The 16,854-nt window shown below is 57.3% G+C and overlaps 2 protein-coding genes across 7 annotated transcripts; one reads left to right on the forward strand and one right to left on the reverse strand.

The window, feature by feature from the left end:
- Positions 1-2,912: 2,912 nt before the first annotated feature.
- ACADVL (acyl-CoA dehydrogenase very long chain) lies at positions 2,913-8,279 on the forward strand. 2 transcript variants are annotated; one of them, XM_059907503.1, is made up of 20 exons: positions 2,913-3,078; positions 3,153-3,228; positions 3,501-3,566; positions 3,651-3,723; positions 3,828-3,892; positions 3,998-4,132; positions 4,527-4,671; positions 4,932-5,061; positions 5,151-5,276; positions 5,614-5,812; positions 6,082-6,186; positions 6,626-6,712; positions 6,798-6,860; positions 6,958-7,059; positions 7,137-7,234; positions 7,317-7,389; positions 7,484-7,556; positions 7,646-7,718; positions 7,817-7,892; positions 7,973-8,279. In XM_059907503.1, the coding sequence occupies exons 1-20, from the start codon at positions 3,017-3,019 to the stop codon at positions 8,111-8,113; spliced, it is 1,968 nt and encodes a 655-aa protein (XP_059763486.1). In that variant the 5' UTR covers positions 2,913-3,016; the 3' UTR covers positions 8,114-8,279. The 2 variants fall into 2 exon arrangements, with proteins under 2 accessions (XP_059763486.1, XP_059763487.1); XM_059907504.1 differs by having other exon boundaries at positions 2,914-3,063.
- Positions 8,280-8,355: 76 nt separating this feature from the next.
- DVL2 (dishevelled segment polarity protein 2) lies at positions 8,356-16,500 on the reverse strand. 5 transcript variants are annotated; one of them, XM_059907497.1, is made up of 15 exons: positions 16,053-16,500; positions 13,822-13,891; positions 13,210-13,355; positions 12,982-13,079; positions 12,710-12,845; positions 12,505-12,595; positions 12,285-12,354; positions 12,047-12,186; positions 11,884-11,960; positions 11,077-11,144; positions 10,762-10,890; positions 10,522-10,653; positions 10,214-10,393; positions 9,540-9,758; positions 8,356-9,393 (listed from the first exon to the last, which is right to left on the reverse strand). In XM_059907497.1, exons 1-15 carry the CDS (start codon positions 16,244-16,246, stop codon positions 8,945-8,947), a joined length of 2,199 nt encoding a protein of 732 aa, XP_059763480.1. In that variant the 5' UTR covers positions 16,247-16,500; the 3' UTR covers positions 8,356-8,944. The 5 variants fall into 5 exon arrangements, with proteins under 5 accessions (XP_059763480.1, XP_059763478.1, XP_059763479.1 ...); XM_059907495.1 differs by having other exon boundaries at positions 11,077-11,189; XM_059907496.1 differs by having other exon boundaries at positions 12,970-13,079.
- Positions 16,501-16,854: the final 354 nt, after the last annotated feature.

Here is a 16,854-nt window from a genome sequence, read left to right on the forward strand (position 1 = left end):
AGAGGCCCTGAGACAAACATGGAGTCTCGGCCAGCCACCAGCGATGACAGCAGAGGCAGTGAGGAGGGAGTTCATTTCTCAGACAACGAGGCACACACAGATGGGCTGGGGGCACCCGGGGTTGTTGAGATACTGGAGAAAGGCCATGGTAGGGGGTAGGGAGTGAGGGAGGGGCTGGCAGGAGGGAATCCCTGGGGGCCTAGTGCTCCCTCAGGATTCACAGGAGGAAGCCTGAAAAGTGACTGTGTCCTAGACTCTTTAGTGCCTGAAACTGGGGCAGGTAAACAAGAGCGGGAAGCAAGAGGGCGAAGGGGCTACAGGACCGGAAAGAGTGCATTCTCCTTGCCCCTGACTCAGGATGTTGTCCCCAGGGCCCCCAAGTCTCAGGTTCATATTAGCAGTACTTTGGTCCCCCTCCAGCCCTGCCTGCTCCCTCGGGAAGTCAGGCCCCCACCCTCACCCCTTTACCTGACTCTCTGAGATGGAAGCCTCATAATAGTCCAGGATGTCTGTCACAGGAACAGAGCTGAGTTAGCTCTCCCCCCCCCATCCCCCCGCCTCCCTGGCTGCCCCCCGCCATCACCTCCCCTCCGCCTGCCTGGTAAGGACAGAGGAACTCCTCTAGCCAAGGCTGGTGACCTGCATGCTGATGGATAACCCCTGCCCGGGGCTCCTGCTTGTACCAAATGATCTCCAGGCTCCGAACCAGCCCCCAAGTTCAGTAACTGCCCTCACAGGCACAGGCCAGCCCTTTTCACCACCGCCCCCCCAGAAAACTGGGGCTACTCACCCAGTAAGGCCTGGAAGAGGTCACTGTGCAGCACCGTGAGGAGAGGGGGTGCCCATCGCAATAGTGGGGGGGCCAGGAGCCAGAGGGCTGACCTGGGAGCTGGTGAAATGCAAGTGAGGGGGGGGATTGGGACAAGGAAGAGATAGAGGGACCAACACACTCACCTCCTCTTCCCCAGCCTTTGCCCTCTCACGCCAGACTCTCTGCAAAGGTCCAGGGAGAAGGATCCCTGGGTCCCAGCCCCCTGCCAGCCCCCAGGCCTCTCCTTCACAAGGACTCCTGTTTTTCACCTCTTGGTCCTGGTCCCTCAGACATCTCTGTCTTCTCTCACTTTAATCTCTCTAATCCACCGGGGTCGGAGCTGAGCTATCTTCTCCCCACCCAGCCTGAGCTGTCAGGTAAAGTAGGCAGGCTTGACCCGCCCACCATCCCATTCTTCCCAGGTCCCAGGCACCACCGCCACCACCGCCACCACCACCTTCCCCCTCACACGCTGGCCCCTCTCCCCAAAGCCAGGCATGACTGCAACATTTTCCTGAGGACCGGGAAGAGGGTCACCCCCAAGGGGCTCTGCTCTCACAGCTCAAAAGGAAAGGAAGCTGTCACTCTCTCCTCCTGGGCCTGTCCCCAGTGAGAATGGCAAAAAGAGGGGCATAAATTACCTGGGACTTCTTGACCCAGAGCTAGACGCACGCGCGCGCGTGCGTGCGTGTGTGTGTGTGTGTGTGTGTATGTGTGTGTGTGTGTGAAGGGGACGGGACATGAGAATTCCTACAGTTCCTCTCGGGAATGGGAAGAATCCATCTGCCCAGAGGTCCAGAGGTCTGCCCTGAGCACATGGTCTCAAGAAAGAACAAGAGGGTGCAGAGAGATGTTCAGGAAGGTCTCAGAGGTCCTAAGGGGGAGGCAGCAAACCTCGGGGTCCTTCCTACTGTGAAAATTTTAGTGTTTCCAGAGTTAGTGACAACTCCGACATCTCAGGATAATATGCCTGAGCCATTCACACCCACCTTGAGTCACCCACGCCACTATTATTTTTTAAATTAAATTAAATTAATTTATTTTTTATACAGCAGGTTCTCATTAGTTATCTATTTTATACACAACAGTGTATACATGTCAATCCCAATCTCCCAATTCATCCCACCACCACCACCCCGGCCCCCCACCCCTTTCCCCCCTTGGTGTCCATACGTTTGTTCTCTACATCTGTGTCTCTATTTCTGCCTTGCAAACGGTTCATCTGTACCATTTGTCTAGATTCCACATATATGCGTTAATATACGATATTTGTTTTTCTCTTTCTGACTTACTTCACTCTGTAAAACAGTCTCTAGATCCATCCATGTCTCTACAAATGACCCAATTTTGTTCCTTTTTATGGCTGAGTAATATTCCATTGTATATATGTACCATATCTTCTTTATCTATTTGTCTGTTGATGGGCATTTAGGTTGTTTCCATGACCTGGCTATTGTAAATAGTGCTGCAATGAACATGGGGATGCATGTGTCTTTTTCAATTATGGTTTTCTTAGGGTATATGCCCAGTAGTGGGGTTGCTGGGTCATAGGGTAATTCTATTTTTAGTTTTTTAAGGAACCTCCATACTGTCCTCCATAGTGGCTGTATCAATTTACATTCTCACCAACAGTGCAAGAGGGTTCCCTTTTCTCCACACCCTCTCCAGCATTTGTTGTTTGTAGATTTTCTGATGATGCCCATTCTAACCCCACCACACTATTTCCCTCTGTTTTGTGTTAGTGGAGACGGATTTCACGAGGGACCCCCAAAGAGTCCTCTTTCCATGTCTCTGCCTCTGGCATCTACCTTACGCTCCCACCTCTCCCTTCTAATTCCACCTGGGAAGTCCTCCCTTCAGTCTACCCTCCATCCCTCTGGCTGCAGCCGCCTAAGTTCCTCAGTCTTCCGTCTCAGCCTATCTCATTACCCCTTCTGAGGGCTACACTCCAGTTCGGACAGGCGAGATGAAGGAGTCTGGGGGAGACAAGGGACGTTGGGAAATGACCCTAGGTCAACCAGAATGCAGGGGTTCGGTGGCGCTCCGGAACTACAGACCCCAGCATGCCCCAGCGGCCGGAAGCCCCGCCCACCGCCTCCCGGTGCATTGTGGAGGATGAGGCAAGGCTGGAGGACCAGACTTTGGCTAACCCGGCGAGAGCGCTAAGTCAACGCTCAGGGTAGCAGCGGTCGGAGCGGTTCGGTGATGCAGGCGGCGAGGATGGCGCTGAGCATGGGGCGGCAGCTGCTGAGGTTGGGGAGCGGGAGGTGTGTGTATGATGGGGGGTAAGGGGGCAGTGGGCCCGGACACCGGGCCAGGACTGAACCCCCACTCCCCACAGCTCGCGGCCCAGTGCGCTCCTTGGGCAGTCCCGGCCCGGCCTCGCCTGGCGACCCTATGCCAGTGGGGCCGCCCAGGTAAGTGACGGCCACCTTCGAGGGTGTGAGAGCGGGAAGCCGCCTCGGCTCCCACCTCCCCGCCGCCGGCAGGGGTCTCCCTCTTGGTCCCAGTCACCTGCCGATCGCCCTGGCGCCGAAAGTAGGGGAAAGGGCAGACCAGGGTGCCCTGAAGCTGAAACTAGGGGAAAGGTGGCGGATGCGCTCTCCCCTGGCACCCAGCTGTTCCCCTTTGCTTTCCTTGGTACTTTGGAATCCCCTTCCCCGGCCTCACTAACCATCCCTTTCCCCAGGCGGCTGTGGAGAAGTCCGATTCTCTCTCTTCTGAGGCTTCGACCAGGGAAAAACGGGCCAAGCCGGTATGTGGCTCGAGCCCGGGAGGAGCTAAGCTAGGGACAGACCCACCCCACACTGCTCCCTGAAACTCCCTTTTCCCTGTGCAGGAATCTAAGTCCTTTGCTGTGGGGATGTTCAAAGGCCAGCTCACCACTGATCAGGTGTTCCCGTACCCCTCTGGTAAGGAAACGGATAGGCGGAGCTGGATAGGGATGGGGCGTCTTCCCCTGACCGCCTCGCCTGGCCTGACCTGCCCGTTCCTCTTGTCACTCCAACCCCTGCAGTGCTCAACGAGGACCAGACACAGTTTCTTAAAGAGCTGGTGGGGACTGTGTCCCGATTCTTTGAGGTGAGCCATGCCAGCCTGAGGAATAGAGCTTGGTCCCTGATGGGGTGGGAAAGAGGATAAGGAGCTTAACAGGAGCCTGGATATGAGATCCTGTGCCTTCCCCAGGAGGTGAACGATCCTGCCAAGAATGACATGCTGGAGCAAGTGGAGGAGACCACTATGCAGGGTCTCAAGGAGCTGGGGGCCTTTGGTCTGCAAGTGCCCAGTGAACTGGGTGGTGTGGGTCTCTGCAACACCCAGGTGAGGGAGCTCCCTCGGTCACCTCCAGTGTCCCAGTCTACTCCTCACCCCTGGAGCTAAGGTCTCTGCCAAGAGCTGCCCTGGGGGCCTGTGGGATGTTGACTCTTAGCACCAAACTACTTGCCGTTCCCAAGGGCTATGGACCTCACCCAGGGTCCCAAGTCCTAATGAATCGCTAAGGTGGGGACTGCCTGAGGATAGTGTAGGGAACCAACCTCCCACCGAGACCTGGAACAGACCTGCCAGTGTCCTCCTCTGCCGTGGCCCCACTTGCTCTGCCCACTCTCTCTGCAGGGATGCCCAGGTCAGGCTCTGCCCTGCTGCCCACACTTTCCTGCTAAGAGCAGGTCCCCACATAGCCAGTTACAGCCCCAGATGCCTGTTTCCCCTCCAGTATGCCCGCTTGGTGGAGATCGTGGGCATGCATGACCTCGGCCTGGCCATCGTCCTGGGGGCCCATCAGAGCATCGGTTTCAAAGGCATCCTGCTCTTCGGCACAAAGGCCCAGAAAGAAAAATACCTCCCCAAACTGGCATCTGGTGAGGCAGCCCTAGGAGACCCAGAGATTGGGAGTGTCCTGGGCCTGGCACAAATTAGGCTGTGTGGTACCTAGATCACCGCACAGCTGGGCGTGCTGGCTGGGGGAGATTCTGGGTAGACATCAGTGTGCTGGTGGGGAAATACAAAGACACTGAATATTGCCAGAAGCGTTAAGGGGGAATGCCTGTGTGTGGGGGGGGCACTAAAGGGCCTTTCATGTCCATCAGAACTCAGTGTAAAGGAGCTCTCTCTCCAACAGGGGAGACTATTGCTGCTTTCTGTCTAACTGAGCCCTCAAGTGGATCAGACGCAGCCTCTATCCGAACCTCAGCTGTGCCTAGCCCCTGTGGAAAATACTATACCCTCAATGGAAGCAAGATTTGGATCAGGCACTCTTCTCCCATTTTTCCCTCCTCTCCACCTCTGCCCATGTCCAGGCCCCACAGCTCCATCCTGACTGCCTCTCATTTTTCCACAGTAATGGAGGCCTAGCGGATATCTTCACAGTCTTTGCCAAGACACCAGTTAAAGACACAACCACGGGGGCCATGAAGGAGAAGATCACAGCTTTTGTGGTGGAGAGGAGCTTTGGAGGTGTCACCAAGTGAGTGGGCTTGGGAGAAAGAGGTGGAGCCAGGGAGGGGGCAGTACTGAGTTCCAGGGCAGATGGCTGTCACAGGTCACTCTGGGGATGGGTGCAAAAGCCAGAGCATCTGGACAGACAGCATGTTCCTTTTAGGCCTAGTATGCATGCAACTGACCTAAAGTTTGGCTTCAGCAACCACTGAGCCCATCACACGACAGCAGGATAGAGCCAGGCCTCCTCAGCCCTCTGGGCACGCCAGGGACTGGTGCCTGCGCCTCTTACAGGCTGGCTCATAATGAATGAATGGCTCACCCACACACACCCAGTGGCAACTTCTCCACCCTGTCTGTCACAGCGGGCCCCCTGAGAAGAAGATGGGCATCAAGGCCTCAAACACAGCAGAGGTGCACTTTGACGGAGTACAGGTGCCGTCAGAGAACGTACTGGGTGAGGTGGGGGGCGGCTTCAAGGTCGCCATGCACATTCTCAACAACGGAAGGTTTGGCATGGCTGCGGCCATGGCAGGCACCATGAAGGGCATCATTGCTAAGGCGGTGAGTACCCTGCCTGAGTCCCTAGCTAGCCAATCCAAGCCTAAGTCACACTGTCCCCCTTTTCATGTGTCCCTGGTCTCTTGCAAGCCCTCCCTCCACCAGAGGCCCCTCCCCTGCCAACAGCTCCAGACTTGATAGCTTAGGTCTCCACCCAGCCTGGACTGAACTCTTGGCTGTGGCCAAAGCCCACCCATCCCAGCGCAGCCCAGCCCCTCTCCCGGAAAGAGGAGACTAGAGAACCACAGTGGAACACATTTGCCCTCTTCAAGGTGGATCATGCTGCTAATCGTACCCAGTTTGGGGAAAAAATTCACAACTTTGGGATGATCCAGGAGAAGCTGGCCCGGATGGCTATGCTGCAATATGTGACTGAGGTGAGGGCCACCCCCCTCCCCAGAGCCCTGAGGCCTTCTCCCCAGTTGGGTCAGACTACAACCCCCAGCAGCACCTGGGGCAGTGGGTCTCCAGCTTTACACCAATGCCCTAGGGGATGCGGGGAGGCATAGTCAGCTCAGCTTCTGCAGGGTGGAGAGCGCCATGCTGTTCTGCCCAAGTGCTTCCAGAGGTCCCTGAAATTTGGTCTACCCCACCCCACCCTTACTCCTTCTTCACCCCTTTCAAGAAGTCAAATGCCTGCAAGCCCCTGACGAACTGACCAGGGAACCAAATATTTGGACGTGCCTGACACATGGCATTGGAAAGTGAAGGCAAGGGCCAGAGGGTGCCAGGGTAGACCCAGTCTTGTAGATGTGGGTGATCAGGTCGAGTCTGATGCAGCCCTTTACCATTCCCCTTCTCGTGTCCCAACCTCAGTCCATGGCGTACATGGTGAGTGCCAACATGGACCAGGGATCCACAGACTTCCAGATAGAGGCTGCCATCAGCAAGATCTTTGGCTCGGTGAGGTCCCAGGCCTGTGGGGAGGGAGAGCCCGGTTTGGGAGCTTGGCTCCAAACCCAGTCTTGGGTGTTTTCTTTGTCCCTAGGAGGCAGCCTGGAAAGTGACAGATGAGTGCATCCAAATCATGGGGGGCATGGGCTTCATGAAGGTACAGAACACTTCTCTGCCCAGGCCGGCTGCAGTGGGCCAGGAGGAGGAGGCGGCACGTCCAGCAGGGGCGTATTATCTGTCTTCCCCTGTGGTAGGAGCCTGGGGTAGAGCGTGTGCTCCGAGATCTTCGCATCTTCCGGATCTTTGAAGGGACGAATGACATTCTCCGGCTGTTTGTGGCTCTGCAGGGCTGTATGGTAAGAGGGAGGAGAATTGGGGGGAGGAGCTGGGCAGGACAGCGAGTCCTGACTATTGGACCCTCCTCCCCCCACAGGACAAAGGAAAGGAACTCTCGGGGCTTGGCAGTGCTCTAAAGAATCCTTTTGGGAATGCGGGCCTCCTGCTGGGAGAGGCAAGCAAACAGCTGAGGCGGTAAGCTTAGGGGCCAGGGCAGGGCGGGGCGGGGTAGGGCAGGGTATGGCAACTAACCAGTCACCCTTCCCCTTACTGTAAGGCGGGCAGGGCTGGGCAGTGGCCTGAGTCTCAGCGGCACCATCCACCAGGAACTGAGTCGGAGCGGTGAGCTGGTGAGTAAGCGGTCAAGGTGGGGGGACGGTCTGCATCGAAGGCTGACGGGGCTGGGCCCCACTTGAGCCCCGGGCACCTTCCCCATCTCTTCAGGCAGTGCAGGCTCTGGAGCAGTTTGCTGCAGTGGTGGAGACCAAGCTGATGAAACACAAGAAGGAGATTGTCAGTGAGTGAGCTCTACCCCATTCCCGCCCCCCCTCCTTTTCCTTTCCCTCCGACTAACCGCCCCCCAACCGCATCCCATCTACCTGACAGACGAACAGTTTCTGCTGCAGCGTCTGGCAGACAGTGCCATTGACCTCTATGCCATGGTGGTGGTTCTGTCCAGGTGAGGAGGCAGTGGGGGAGGCCTGAGCTGAAGTGGGGGCACTGGGGGTCCTGGGCCAGGCTCACAGCCCAGATTGGTTTCCTCCTGCTTCCCCCCAGGGCCTCAAGGGCCCTGAGTGAGGGCCACCCCACAGCCCAGCATGAGAAAATGCTCTGTGACAGCTGGTGTACTGAGGTGAGATCCAGGGCTACCAAGTACGGGGGGCGGCGGGGGGCCCTCGGGGCACAGAGCTGACCCCTCCTTCCCCTCCCCAGGCTGCAGCCCGGATCCGGGAGAACGTGGCTGCTCTGCAGTCTGACCCCCAGCAGCAGCAGCTCTTCCGCAACTTCAAAAGCATCTCCAAGGCCTTGGTGGAGCGGGGTGGCGTGGTCACCAGCAACCCCCTTGGCTTCTGAATACTCCCAGCTAGGGCCTGGCCCAGAATGTGCCTTCTCCCAAGCCAAAGCCCAGGCCCCTTCTGTGCTGATCCTGGTTCTGCCTTGAAGGGGGCCTCGGCCCAGGACGGTGCCTACTCTCAGAGGGAGCGCTTACCGCCTCACAAATAAAGTCTCTAACAAGTCATGCTCTGCTGCCGTACCTCTGTCCTTTCCCTTGCTGCCTGCCTCCCTCCCAAAGAAAGGAGCCAGAGGCACGGGAGTTTGCCCCTATTGCTTTATTTGGTGTTTTATACAAGTGACTAAAATAAATAGAGTAACAAAAGCAGCTACACAGCCCCCAAATACCAAATACCCCAGCTTTCTTGGACTGCTGTCTAGGGGAACCAACCCCCTTCCACTTCCCAGGGTACCACCGACTGACCACCCTCCCACCCTGCGCAGGACAGAGCCGACTGGGCAAATGGACTAGGAGGTCACATTTTGGGGTTAGAAGAAGGGGCCCAGGAGACAGGGATTCTTCATACAAAAGAGAAAATGTCTAGTAAAAAAATAGTCCCAAAAATGTAAAAAAGTCTATTTTAACCCCCCAAAAGGCTTATAAAAAACAATAAAGCTAAAAATAACCAAAGGTCCCTTGTTGACCCCTGAGGGAAGGGGCAGGAACCAGGCACTGCTGGGAAGAGTCACAGTGGCAACAACCTCACAGCAGGCAGCAGCCCACAGGACAGGCTGAGTCCAGGCACCAGAGGAGTAATGAGCACGTGACTGACAAGACACCCAATCACAGGACAGGAGCACCAAGCACTGACAGGCCGAGGGTGGAGATCCAACATGGCCCCACCACGGGCTCTACATAACATCCACAAAGAACTCACTGGGGTTGCCCATGGCCATGTGGAAGCTTTGGCGGCTGGCTGTCAGCTCTGGGGGCACGGAGCCCAGGTCTCTGACTGGAGGGGCCCCTGGAGGCTGCACTGCTGGAGGGACAGGGGGCGGGGGAGGGGGCATCATGACCACCATCATGGGGTTATACGGGAGGGCCATGCCAGGAGGTGGGCCATAGGGATGGAGCCCTGGGTGGGCTCGGAGATTGGGAGCACCTCCTGATGAGCCCCTGGATGGGGGAGGGCCCCCATCACCAGTCCCACCAGGTTCCCCGCCCCGCCGAAGGCTGCCGCCCCGGCTGGAAGGCTCAGACTCACTGCCGCTGCCAGACTTGGACTCAGGGGCCCGCTCCTCAGGCCTCCCTGTGCGGCCCGCCCCCCCATCGCTTCGTGTCGACCCACTGCTCCGGCTCCCTGTGGGGGGAGAGGGGATGGGAGCAACTGAGCCCCAGCCCAGGGTCCCTTGGCCTCCCCAGTCCCCGCTCCAGCCTCTGCTCCCTGGCTTCACCTTGGTGCCCACGTCCAGGCCCCGGCTGTGTGGGGATCTGGCGGTGACTTACCCTCACTGTGCTGGCTGCTGGCACTGCCTCCGCCGTAGGTGTAGGACGAGAGCTCGTGGTAGGGTGGGGGCTGGGGACTGTATGGATGCGGGGCTGGGTACTGGTAGGAGAAGGTGGGCAGCAGGGGCCAGGGAGTGGCCCCGGGCAAAGGAGCCAAGGTGTCCTGGTCCGAAGCGCCACTGGAGCCATCGTTGTCATTCAGAGACAGGTTGACTAGGTCTGGAAGGCAAGAGAACAGACCAAGGATCACTGCTTTAAGAAGCCAGCACCCCCAAGACATCGAATGAAGAGAAACTGGGAACCGTTTCCCCACAACCATTCACGATGGGGGTTAAAACGAAGGCCTCTGACAAAAAATGTCCCACCGGCCACAGCCATCAGGGCAGGAACTCGGCCAGGGCCACCACGAGTCCCACGCGCTTCTATGTGACTCAGAAAAAGCTGCCCTCCCCACCAGCAGACACAACCCTGCACGTGGCGCACAGCTCGTCCGGCAGAACACCGGGGGACGTCAGCCCCCACGCGCGTCATCAGCCAGCGCAGGGCCCAGTGCAGGACGCACGCTGCTGAGCGTCCACGGTGGCCCTGGCTGGTTTCTGGGCTCGGCCTGGGGTTGGAGAGGTGGGACGAGGCAGCCAGATCCGCTCTCCCTGGGCTGGGACAGGGGCACTCACAACTCTCACAGCCGCCACTGAGGTCTCCAAAGACGTAATAGCACTGCTCAGAGAAGGTGATCTTGTTCACGGTGTGCCGGATAAGGCCTGCCTTGAGCAGCCCGCTGGCATACTTTCGGGCCTCCCGCCGCTCAGGAAAGCCCTCCACGTGATGGTAGAGCCAGTCAACGACGTCCGAGCCTGGATCGCCCAGGGCAAAGAAAGGCCTCAGGTTCTTCTCCCCAGCTCCTGCCTCACCCCTGCCTGGACCACTCCCAGCTTTGGCCTCCTCCTCCTCCCCACACCACCTGCCCAGAGCCCAGCCGTACCCAGAAAGGCGTTAGGGATGGTGATCTTGAGCCACATGCGGTCCCGAACTTCCAGTCCAGACTCTGGAGCCGCCATGGCCTTGGTCACAGATGCCATGTCTGTATGGATGGAGAGGCCCCGGCCCTCACAGCCTGACAAAGGAGAAACAGGGAATGACAGGTAGAGCCAAGGAGCGGTGGATTCACACCACACTGGGTGGTCTTCCAGGGAGGCTGGATGAGGTGGGCCTGGGGGCTCACCATCAGGAAGAGAGGACCCAGATGTGATGGTGCTCATGGACGAGGAGCCTGGATAGGCTGGGAAGGTGCCAGTCAGAGCAGCAGAGTGTGAGACCCAGGCAGCAGGGTCAATCGGCTGGATGGGCTCATCTGGGAGAGCGAAGGCCACCAAGATGGTCACTTGCAGTCCCAGAGAGCCAGCCCTGTCCCTCCCCAAATCAGACTCCTGTCCCAGCCCCACTTTGACCCTCACCCACCCACTCCCTGTAGCCTGGAGGCCAAGGGTATCCACACCCGCCCTGCCTTCCCAGCTACAGGCCCCTGAGCATCACTCACTTCGGGGGAGAGTGAAATAGGCCTGGGGAGAGGGATCCCAGCACTTGGCTACAGTCAGCACGATGGGGCTGTGAGGAAGAGGAGGCCAGTCAAGCTGGGGTGAGGGGAGAGGCCTGAGGAGTGGGGAAGCCTGGAATGAGAATGGGTGAGGGACAAAAAAGGGAAAAGAAAAAGGAGCACAGACATGGCTGGGCCAGAGAAGGTGATGGTAGAAGGCTCCACAATGCGGGTGACTCACCAACACGGTAACTCTTAAAAACACACTGCTGAGTAATTCAAGTGAGTATACGCTGCATGGTCCCATTCAGATCAAGTCCGAAAACAGGTAAAACTAAACTGTGTTGTTCAAAAATACATGTATGGCCGGTGAAACAACGACCAAGCAAACCATCGTGGTGATGACCAAAAGCATCAGGAGAGTGGTTACCTCTGGGGGAGTGAGGAGGGAGGGAGTGGGAAGGGACACTGTGAGGGGCTCTCCCCGGGTCAGAAATCTTCTAGGTCTTGATCTAGGCGGTGGGAACACAAACACCAACTCACTCCAGACTCACTCGTTACACGTTCTTGCTCCATTATTTTTTTTTGGCAGCGCGGTGCGGCATGTGGGATCTTAGTTCCCTGACCAAGGACTGAACCCTCGCCCCCTGCAGTGGAAGCGCGGAGTCCCAACCACTGGACCGCCAGGGAAGTCCCATATTACGTACTTTCTAATGAGCATTATGTTTCACCACTTTTTAAAATAATAAAACGAAAGATGGAAAGGCAAAGAAAGAGAAGCAAGGACCTGAGACCAGCTCGGAGGCTCACCCCGGCTTGTGCACGATATCCCTCAGCACCCGCACCGCATCGTCGTTGCTCATGTTCTCAAAGTTCATGTCGTTCACCTGGTAGGAGGGGCGGTGGGTCAAAGGTGGGGGAGAGGGGCTGAGGGCCCCGGCCTGGGTCAGCGCGTGGCCCCACCCCAGCTCACCTGCAAAAGCATGTCCCCGGGCTCAATGCGCCCGTCGGCCGCCACAGCCCCACCCTTCATGATGGAGCCGATATAGATGCCTCCATCTCCCCGCTCGTTGCTCTGACCCACGATGGAGATGCCCAGGAAGTTGTACTTCTCTGTGGAGGGAGGCCAGGTGATGAGGGAAAGGGCCAGCCTCATGCCTCCCAGGGAGACCAGGTCCTCCCAGTCCCCAGGGCCCAGGCGCCCTCCATACCCATGTTGAGCGTGACTGTGATGATGTTGAGAGACATGGTGGAATCGGTGACGCTGCTGAAGGATGAGGCCTGTGGTGGGTAAAGGGGAAGGAGCCGGACTGCCTCCAACAAGCCGGGACAAGCCCCAGGATTCTCCCTGTCTGGGCCTCGTACCCCCAAAACCAAGGCCCACGCCCCCAACTCCCCCGAGGTCCAGCTGCCCCACGAGAAGCCCCTCACCCTCTCCAGGCGGGGTGGCCGCTGTTTCCTCCGCCGCCGGTGGCGCTTGAGGAGGCGGGAGGCGCTGCTCTGCTCCGTGGAGCTGCTGAACCTGCCGGGAGGTCGGGCGGGGAGCTGGCCGGGCGGTGGTCGCGGGGCCAAAGGAGAGGGCGGGGTGGCGGCGGGGGCGGGGGGGGGCGCCCCGGGGAGGCCTACGGAGCCCCACCTGCTCATGGTGTCCTCCTCGTCCGAGTCCCCCAGGCTGGTGCTCTCCAGCTCGCTGGTCATGAGGGTGGAGGAGCTCTCGTACCCTGCCAGGTGGCGCTCCAGCCTCGAGGGGCCGCTGGGCCGGTGGCCCCCCGCTGAGGGGGAACAGGAACCTCAGGAACCAGGCCTTGGGCTCCTCAGCCTCGTCAGGGCTTTGGGTCGGAGCCAACCCCTCCCCAGCTCCCGGTCTAGCTGGCCTCCAGGCCTGGCCCCCCTCACCGCCGCGCTCACTGCTGTCTCGCCTGCGAGGTCGCTCCCGCCTCAGAGACACCACTGACTCTGTTTCTGTCTCGGGCTCCAGATTTTCCCGGCTGCTGGACACGTTAGGGCTAGATGGGCAGAGAGGGTTTCCCACCTGCGTCAGTGGGACAAGGCTCCTAATCCTCGGCTTCCCCTCCCAAGGGGCTTGGATTCCCTCCTCAACTCCCTCCCCTGGGCTCAAGAATCCCAAGGACTCACTGGAAGGATGGAGGCCTGGAGTCTCCAATGCCACTGGTCCTCTCCGGTGGCAGAGGGGGTACAGGCGGCGGTGGAGGCGCCGGGTCTGTCCGAGGCTCGTGGGCTGGGGGGGCCGTCTCAGGTTGGGGGTTATCTGATGACACTAACTAGAAAGATGCAAGTGGTTTAAAAAGAACAACAACAAAAGAAAACGGCTCGATGGGGAAGTGAGGCATACGAGATGAGAGTAAGAGAAAAGAATAGAAAAGGGGACAGCGCCTGAGAGAGCCTGGAGAAAAGCACAAAAAAGGCAGCAGCAAGCGTTAGAGGCTCCAGAAGGAGAAGGCTGAGGAGCTCCAGCTGGCTGGCTCTCCAAACAGGTAAGGAGGATGGGAGTTCCCTGGCAGTACAGCGGTTAGGACTTGGTGCTTTCACAGGCAGGCCCAGGTTCAATCCCCGTCGGGGAACTAAGATCCCCGAGGGCCGCACAGGGCATGGCCAAAAACAAACAAAGAAACAAACAGGTAAGGAGGCAAAGAGCCAGAGCTTCCAGCAACTGAGAGGGGGCGGGCACAGGCTGAGGCTTGGAGGAGCTTGGCAATGCCAGAGGGACTCTCTGGCAGGGCCCCTTACCCAGGATACCACCCTTCCGTTGAAGCAGGGAAGGCGAGCATTGTCATCTGAAATCTCCTCCTTCACCACCCTGCCGAGAGACAAGATAAAGGTCAGTGAGACTGGACTGGCTTCCCCCATTCCCACCCGCATTCGAAGTTTCTCCCAATCTTCATCCAGCTCAAGGATGTTGCTTTTCTCCCACCTTGTCCAAGTCCCCTTCTCTGACGCTGAAACACTTACACCTAAGAAATCGCCAAACTCAATTCCCTTTCCTTATTTCTCCTCCTCTCCCCAGCTCATCCTCAGGGGCTCAGCGCTGTTCCAGAGATTTCCTAGAGTCTGATTCAAACCTCTCAGTCCAATTTCAAAGGCTTCCCCGCAGGTTGCCCCAAATATCTAACCTTAGGAGGCTTGCAGGCAGCCTCCCTCCAACTTTCACCCTATTCCTCACATAACTTCCCCCAAAGGCTTTGGTCCTCATCTACATCTCTACTTTTATACTTTTCTTAGTTTTCTCTAACTCACTTCCAGAGAGATGTCCAAATGTGCTGTCTTTCCCTAGATAAAACTACCCATTTAGACCAAAGAATAGTACTTCCTCACTAGACTGAGCTCCCAAGCAGAGGTGAAGCCCAGATCCCCATTCTCCTGTGCCTCACCTGGCACAAACTCCGCACTAAGCAATCTGCTCCTCCTGACAAACCTTAAAGCCCAGCCCTGGGGGTCACCTCTCCCATGGGTTCCTTCAACGGACCTTCTTTTCAATCACCAAGTGAAATCATTAATGCCTGTTTTGTTCAACACCATGTCCCCGGCCACAGACCAAAGTACCTGACACTTCGTAAGCATTAACAAATACCCGTTGGCTAAACTAATAAACGTATAAACTATGACACACTCTGCCCTGAACAGACTCTCACACACACTCACCCCCAAATTGGGATATCTGGTCGGATTAACTCTTTAGCCTAATACGCTCCTAAGAGCCTGGATATATGTCAACTCAATCCCACCTATCATCAATGTGACAACACAGCCCAGTCACTGCCAATCTGTCTCAGCATAACGTTGTATTCTTCACAACATAATCCAGTCTCAGCATAGTCCAGCCTGCCGAGTGATTCTATCCTGTATCATCATAGCCTAGTTTAAGAATTAGACTCAATGCTAATAAGGGCAGTGACCACACACCAAGAACGTACCATGCACCTGTACTAAGCATTTTACTCTGGTTAACTCCATTTCACAGACGAAATCAAGGCACAAAAGTTAAATATATTGTCCCAGATTATAGTGCTGACAAATAAAACATTGAAATCCAAGGTAACTCCCAAGACAGTACCACCTTCCCAACGTCCAACAGTCTTTCTAGGTAGAGCCCAGTCTGTTCAGCTTTCCTAGAACCCAGGCTATCCCAGCCTGATCCAGCCTCCCTTCAAGAGCTGAGACTGAGGACCAAGACAGCACAGTCCCAAAGGCTATAAACACAAAAGGGCCTACTCTGCATTATTTAAAGTCCCGGTCTAGCCCAGAACTGTCCCAAGTTACCCCAGGGTAGCCCAATCTATTCTACCACGTGCAGCTGTCTACACCAATATAGACTAGAATATCCCAATACAGCTGACTGTACCAGCTGTATTGGTATAGACCCCGTCAGCCCCGTCTGCCCTTGTATTGAGTGTCCCAATAAAAACTAGGCCCCCAAAGAAACTAAGATCAATCAATAGAACCCGCTGGAAACCAGAATGGCATCCCAACCGAACACTCTGCATTAGTACGGACTAGACTGTCCCCAAACTATCCTGTCTGCCTTAGTATAGGACAGAACATCCCAAGCCTGACCAGTATAGCCCAATCTACATCAGAAGAGTCCACAATATCCCTACATAGCCTGTGTGCTACAGGACTACTCACAATGTAGTTACCAGCGGAGAGATCGATCTACCTCAACACAGACCAGAACACCCAAAAATAAACCAGTGTGCCCCACTCTATTCCAGTATAGCCTAATCTTCTCTAATCTGGTTTAGTATAGCCCAGTCTGTCCTCCTACAGTTCCGCGCGCCTCAATCTGTCTAAGCATAACCTTGTCCGTCCTGGGACAGCCAATCTATATGAGTAGAGTAAAGATGTGCTCCACTATAGCCCAGAAAATCCCAGCATGTCCCAAAGTAGACCAGTGCCCCTCAATATTACCCAATCCACAAAAGCACAGCCCCCGTCGTTCCTAGTCTAGGCCTCGCGCTCACCCGAAATCCTGATCCATAGACTTGAAAAAGTACTTAGCGCCCGCGGGCCGCTGCAAGACGCTCTTGAAATCGCCGAGGGTGATGCGCTCGGCGGGGACGGGGATCTTCACCAGGTAGGGAGTCTCTTCTTCATCCAGGTGGTAAATCACCTTCGTCTCCCCGACACCACCACCCCCGGCGCCGCTGCCCGCCATGGTCTCGCCCGCGCGCTCCCGGGCTCCGCCGCCCACCCAAGGGGGCTGAACGCCCCCGCCGCGCCTGCGCACTCCCGCGAACCGACGCGCAAGCAACGCGGCCGACCCAGCGCAAGAAAGGTGCAAAAGGGAAAAAGACAAGGCTCAGCGGGGTGACGGCGGGGGGATGGGGACGGGCCGTGGGGTGCAACCCAAAGCCGCGGGCTCCGCCGCCACAGCCACCGCAGACGTCGCGAGCGCTCTCCAGCGCCCCGCCCACCTCTCCCCACGTCACGTGACCAGATATAGCCCACCCCCGCTCTCCCCGTAACGCCCCACCACGTGACCCTCACTGGTCACGTGATTCTCAGCTCCGCCTAGCGCCCTCGTCACATTATTGCCACTTTCAGCAACGGTCTCCCAATTCTCTACGGCTCCGCCCCCAAGTGTGTCCCCACCCGCGTCCTCCGACTACCCTGGCTCGGCTGGCCTCTGCCCTCAGGGGGCAAGCAACGAACTCCCACCCCGCTTTACCCCCCTCAGAGAGCGAGCTCCAAGCAACTCTGATCCGCTGGAGCGTGCATGTGGGAGGTGAGGGTGGGAATTGTGGGGGATCCTTGACTGGGGGT

This window comes from Balaenoptera ricei, chromosome 20 (assembly GCF_028023285.1).
Source record: "Balaenoptera ricei isolate mBalRic1 chromosome 20, mBalRic1.hap2, whole genome shotgun sequence".
Lineage (NCBI taxonomy): Eukaryota > Metazoa > Chordata > Mammalia > Artiodactyla > Balaenopteridae > Balaenoptera > Balaenoptera ricei.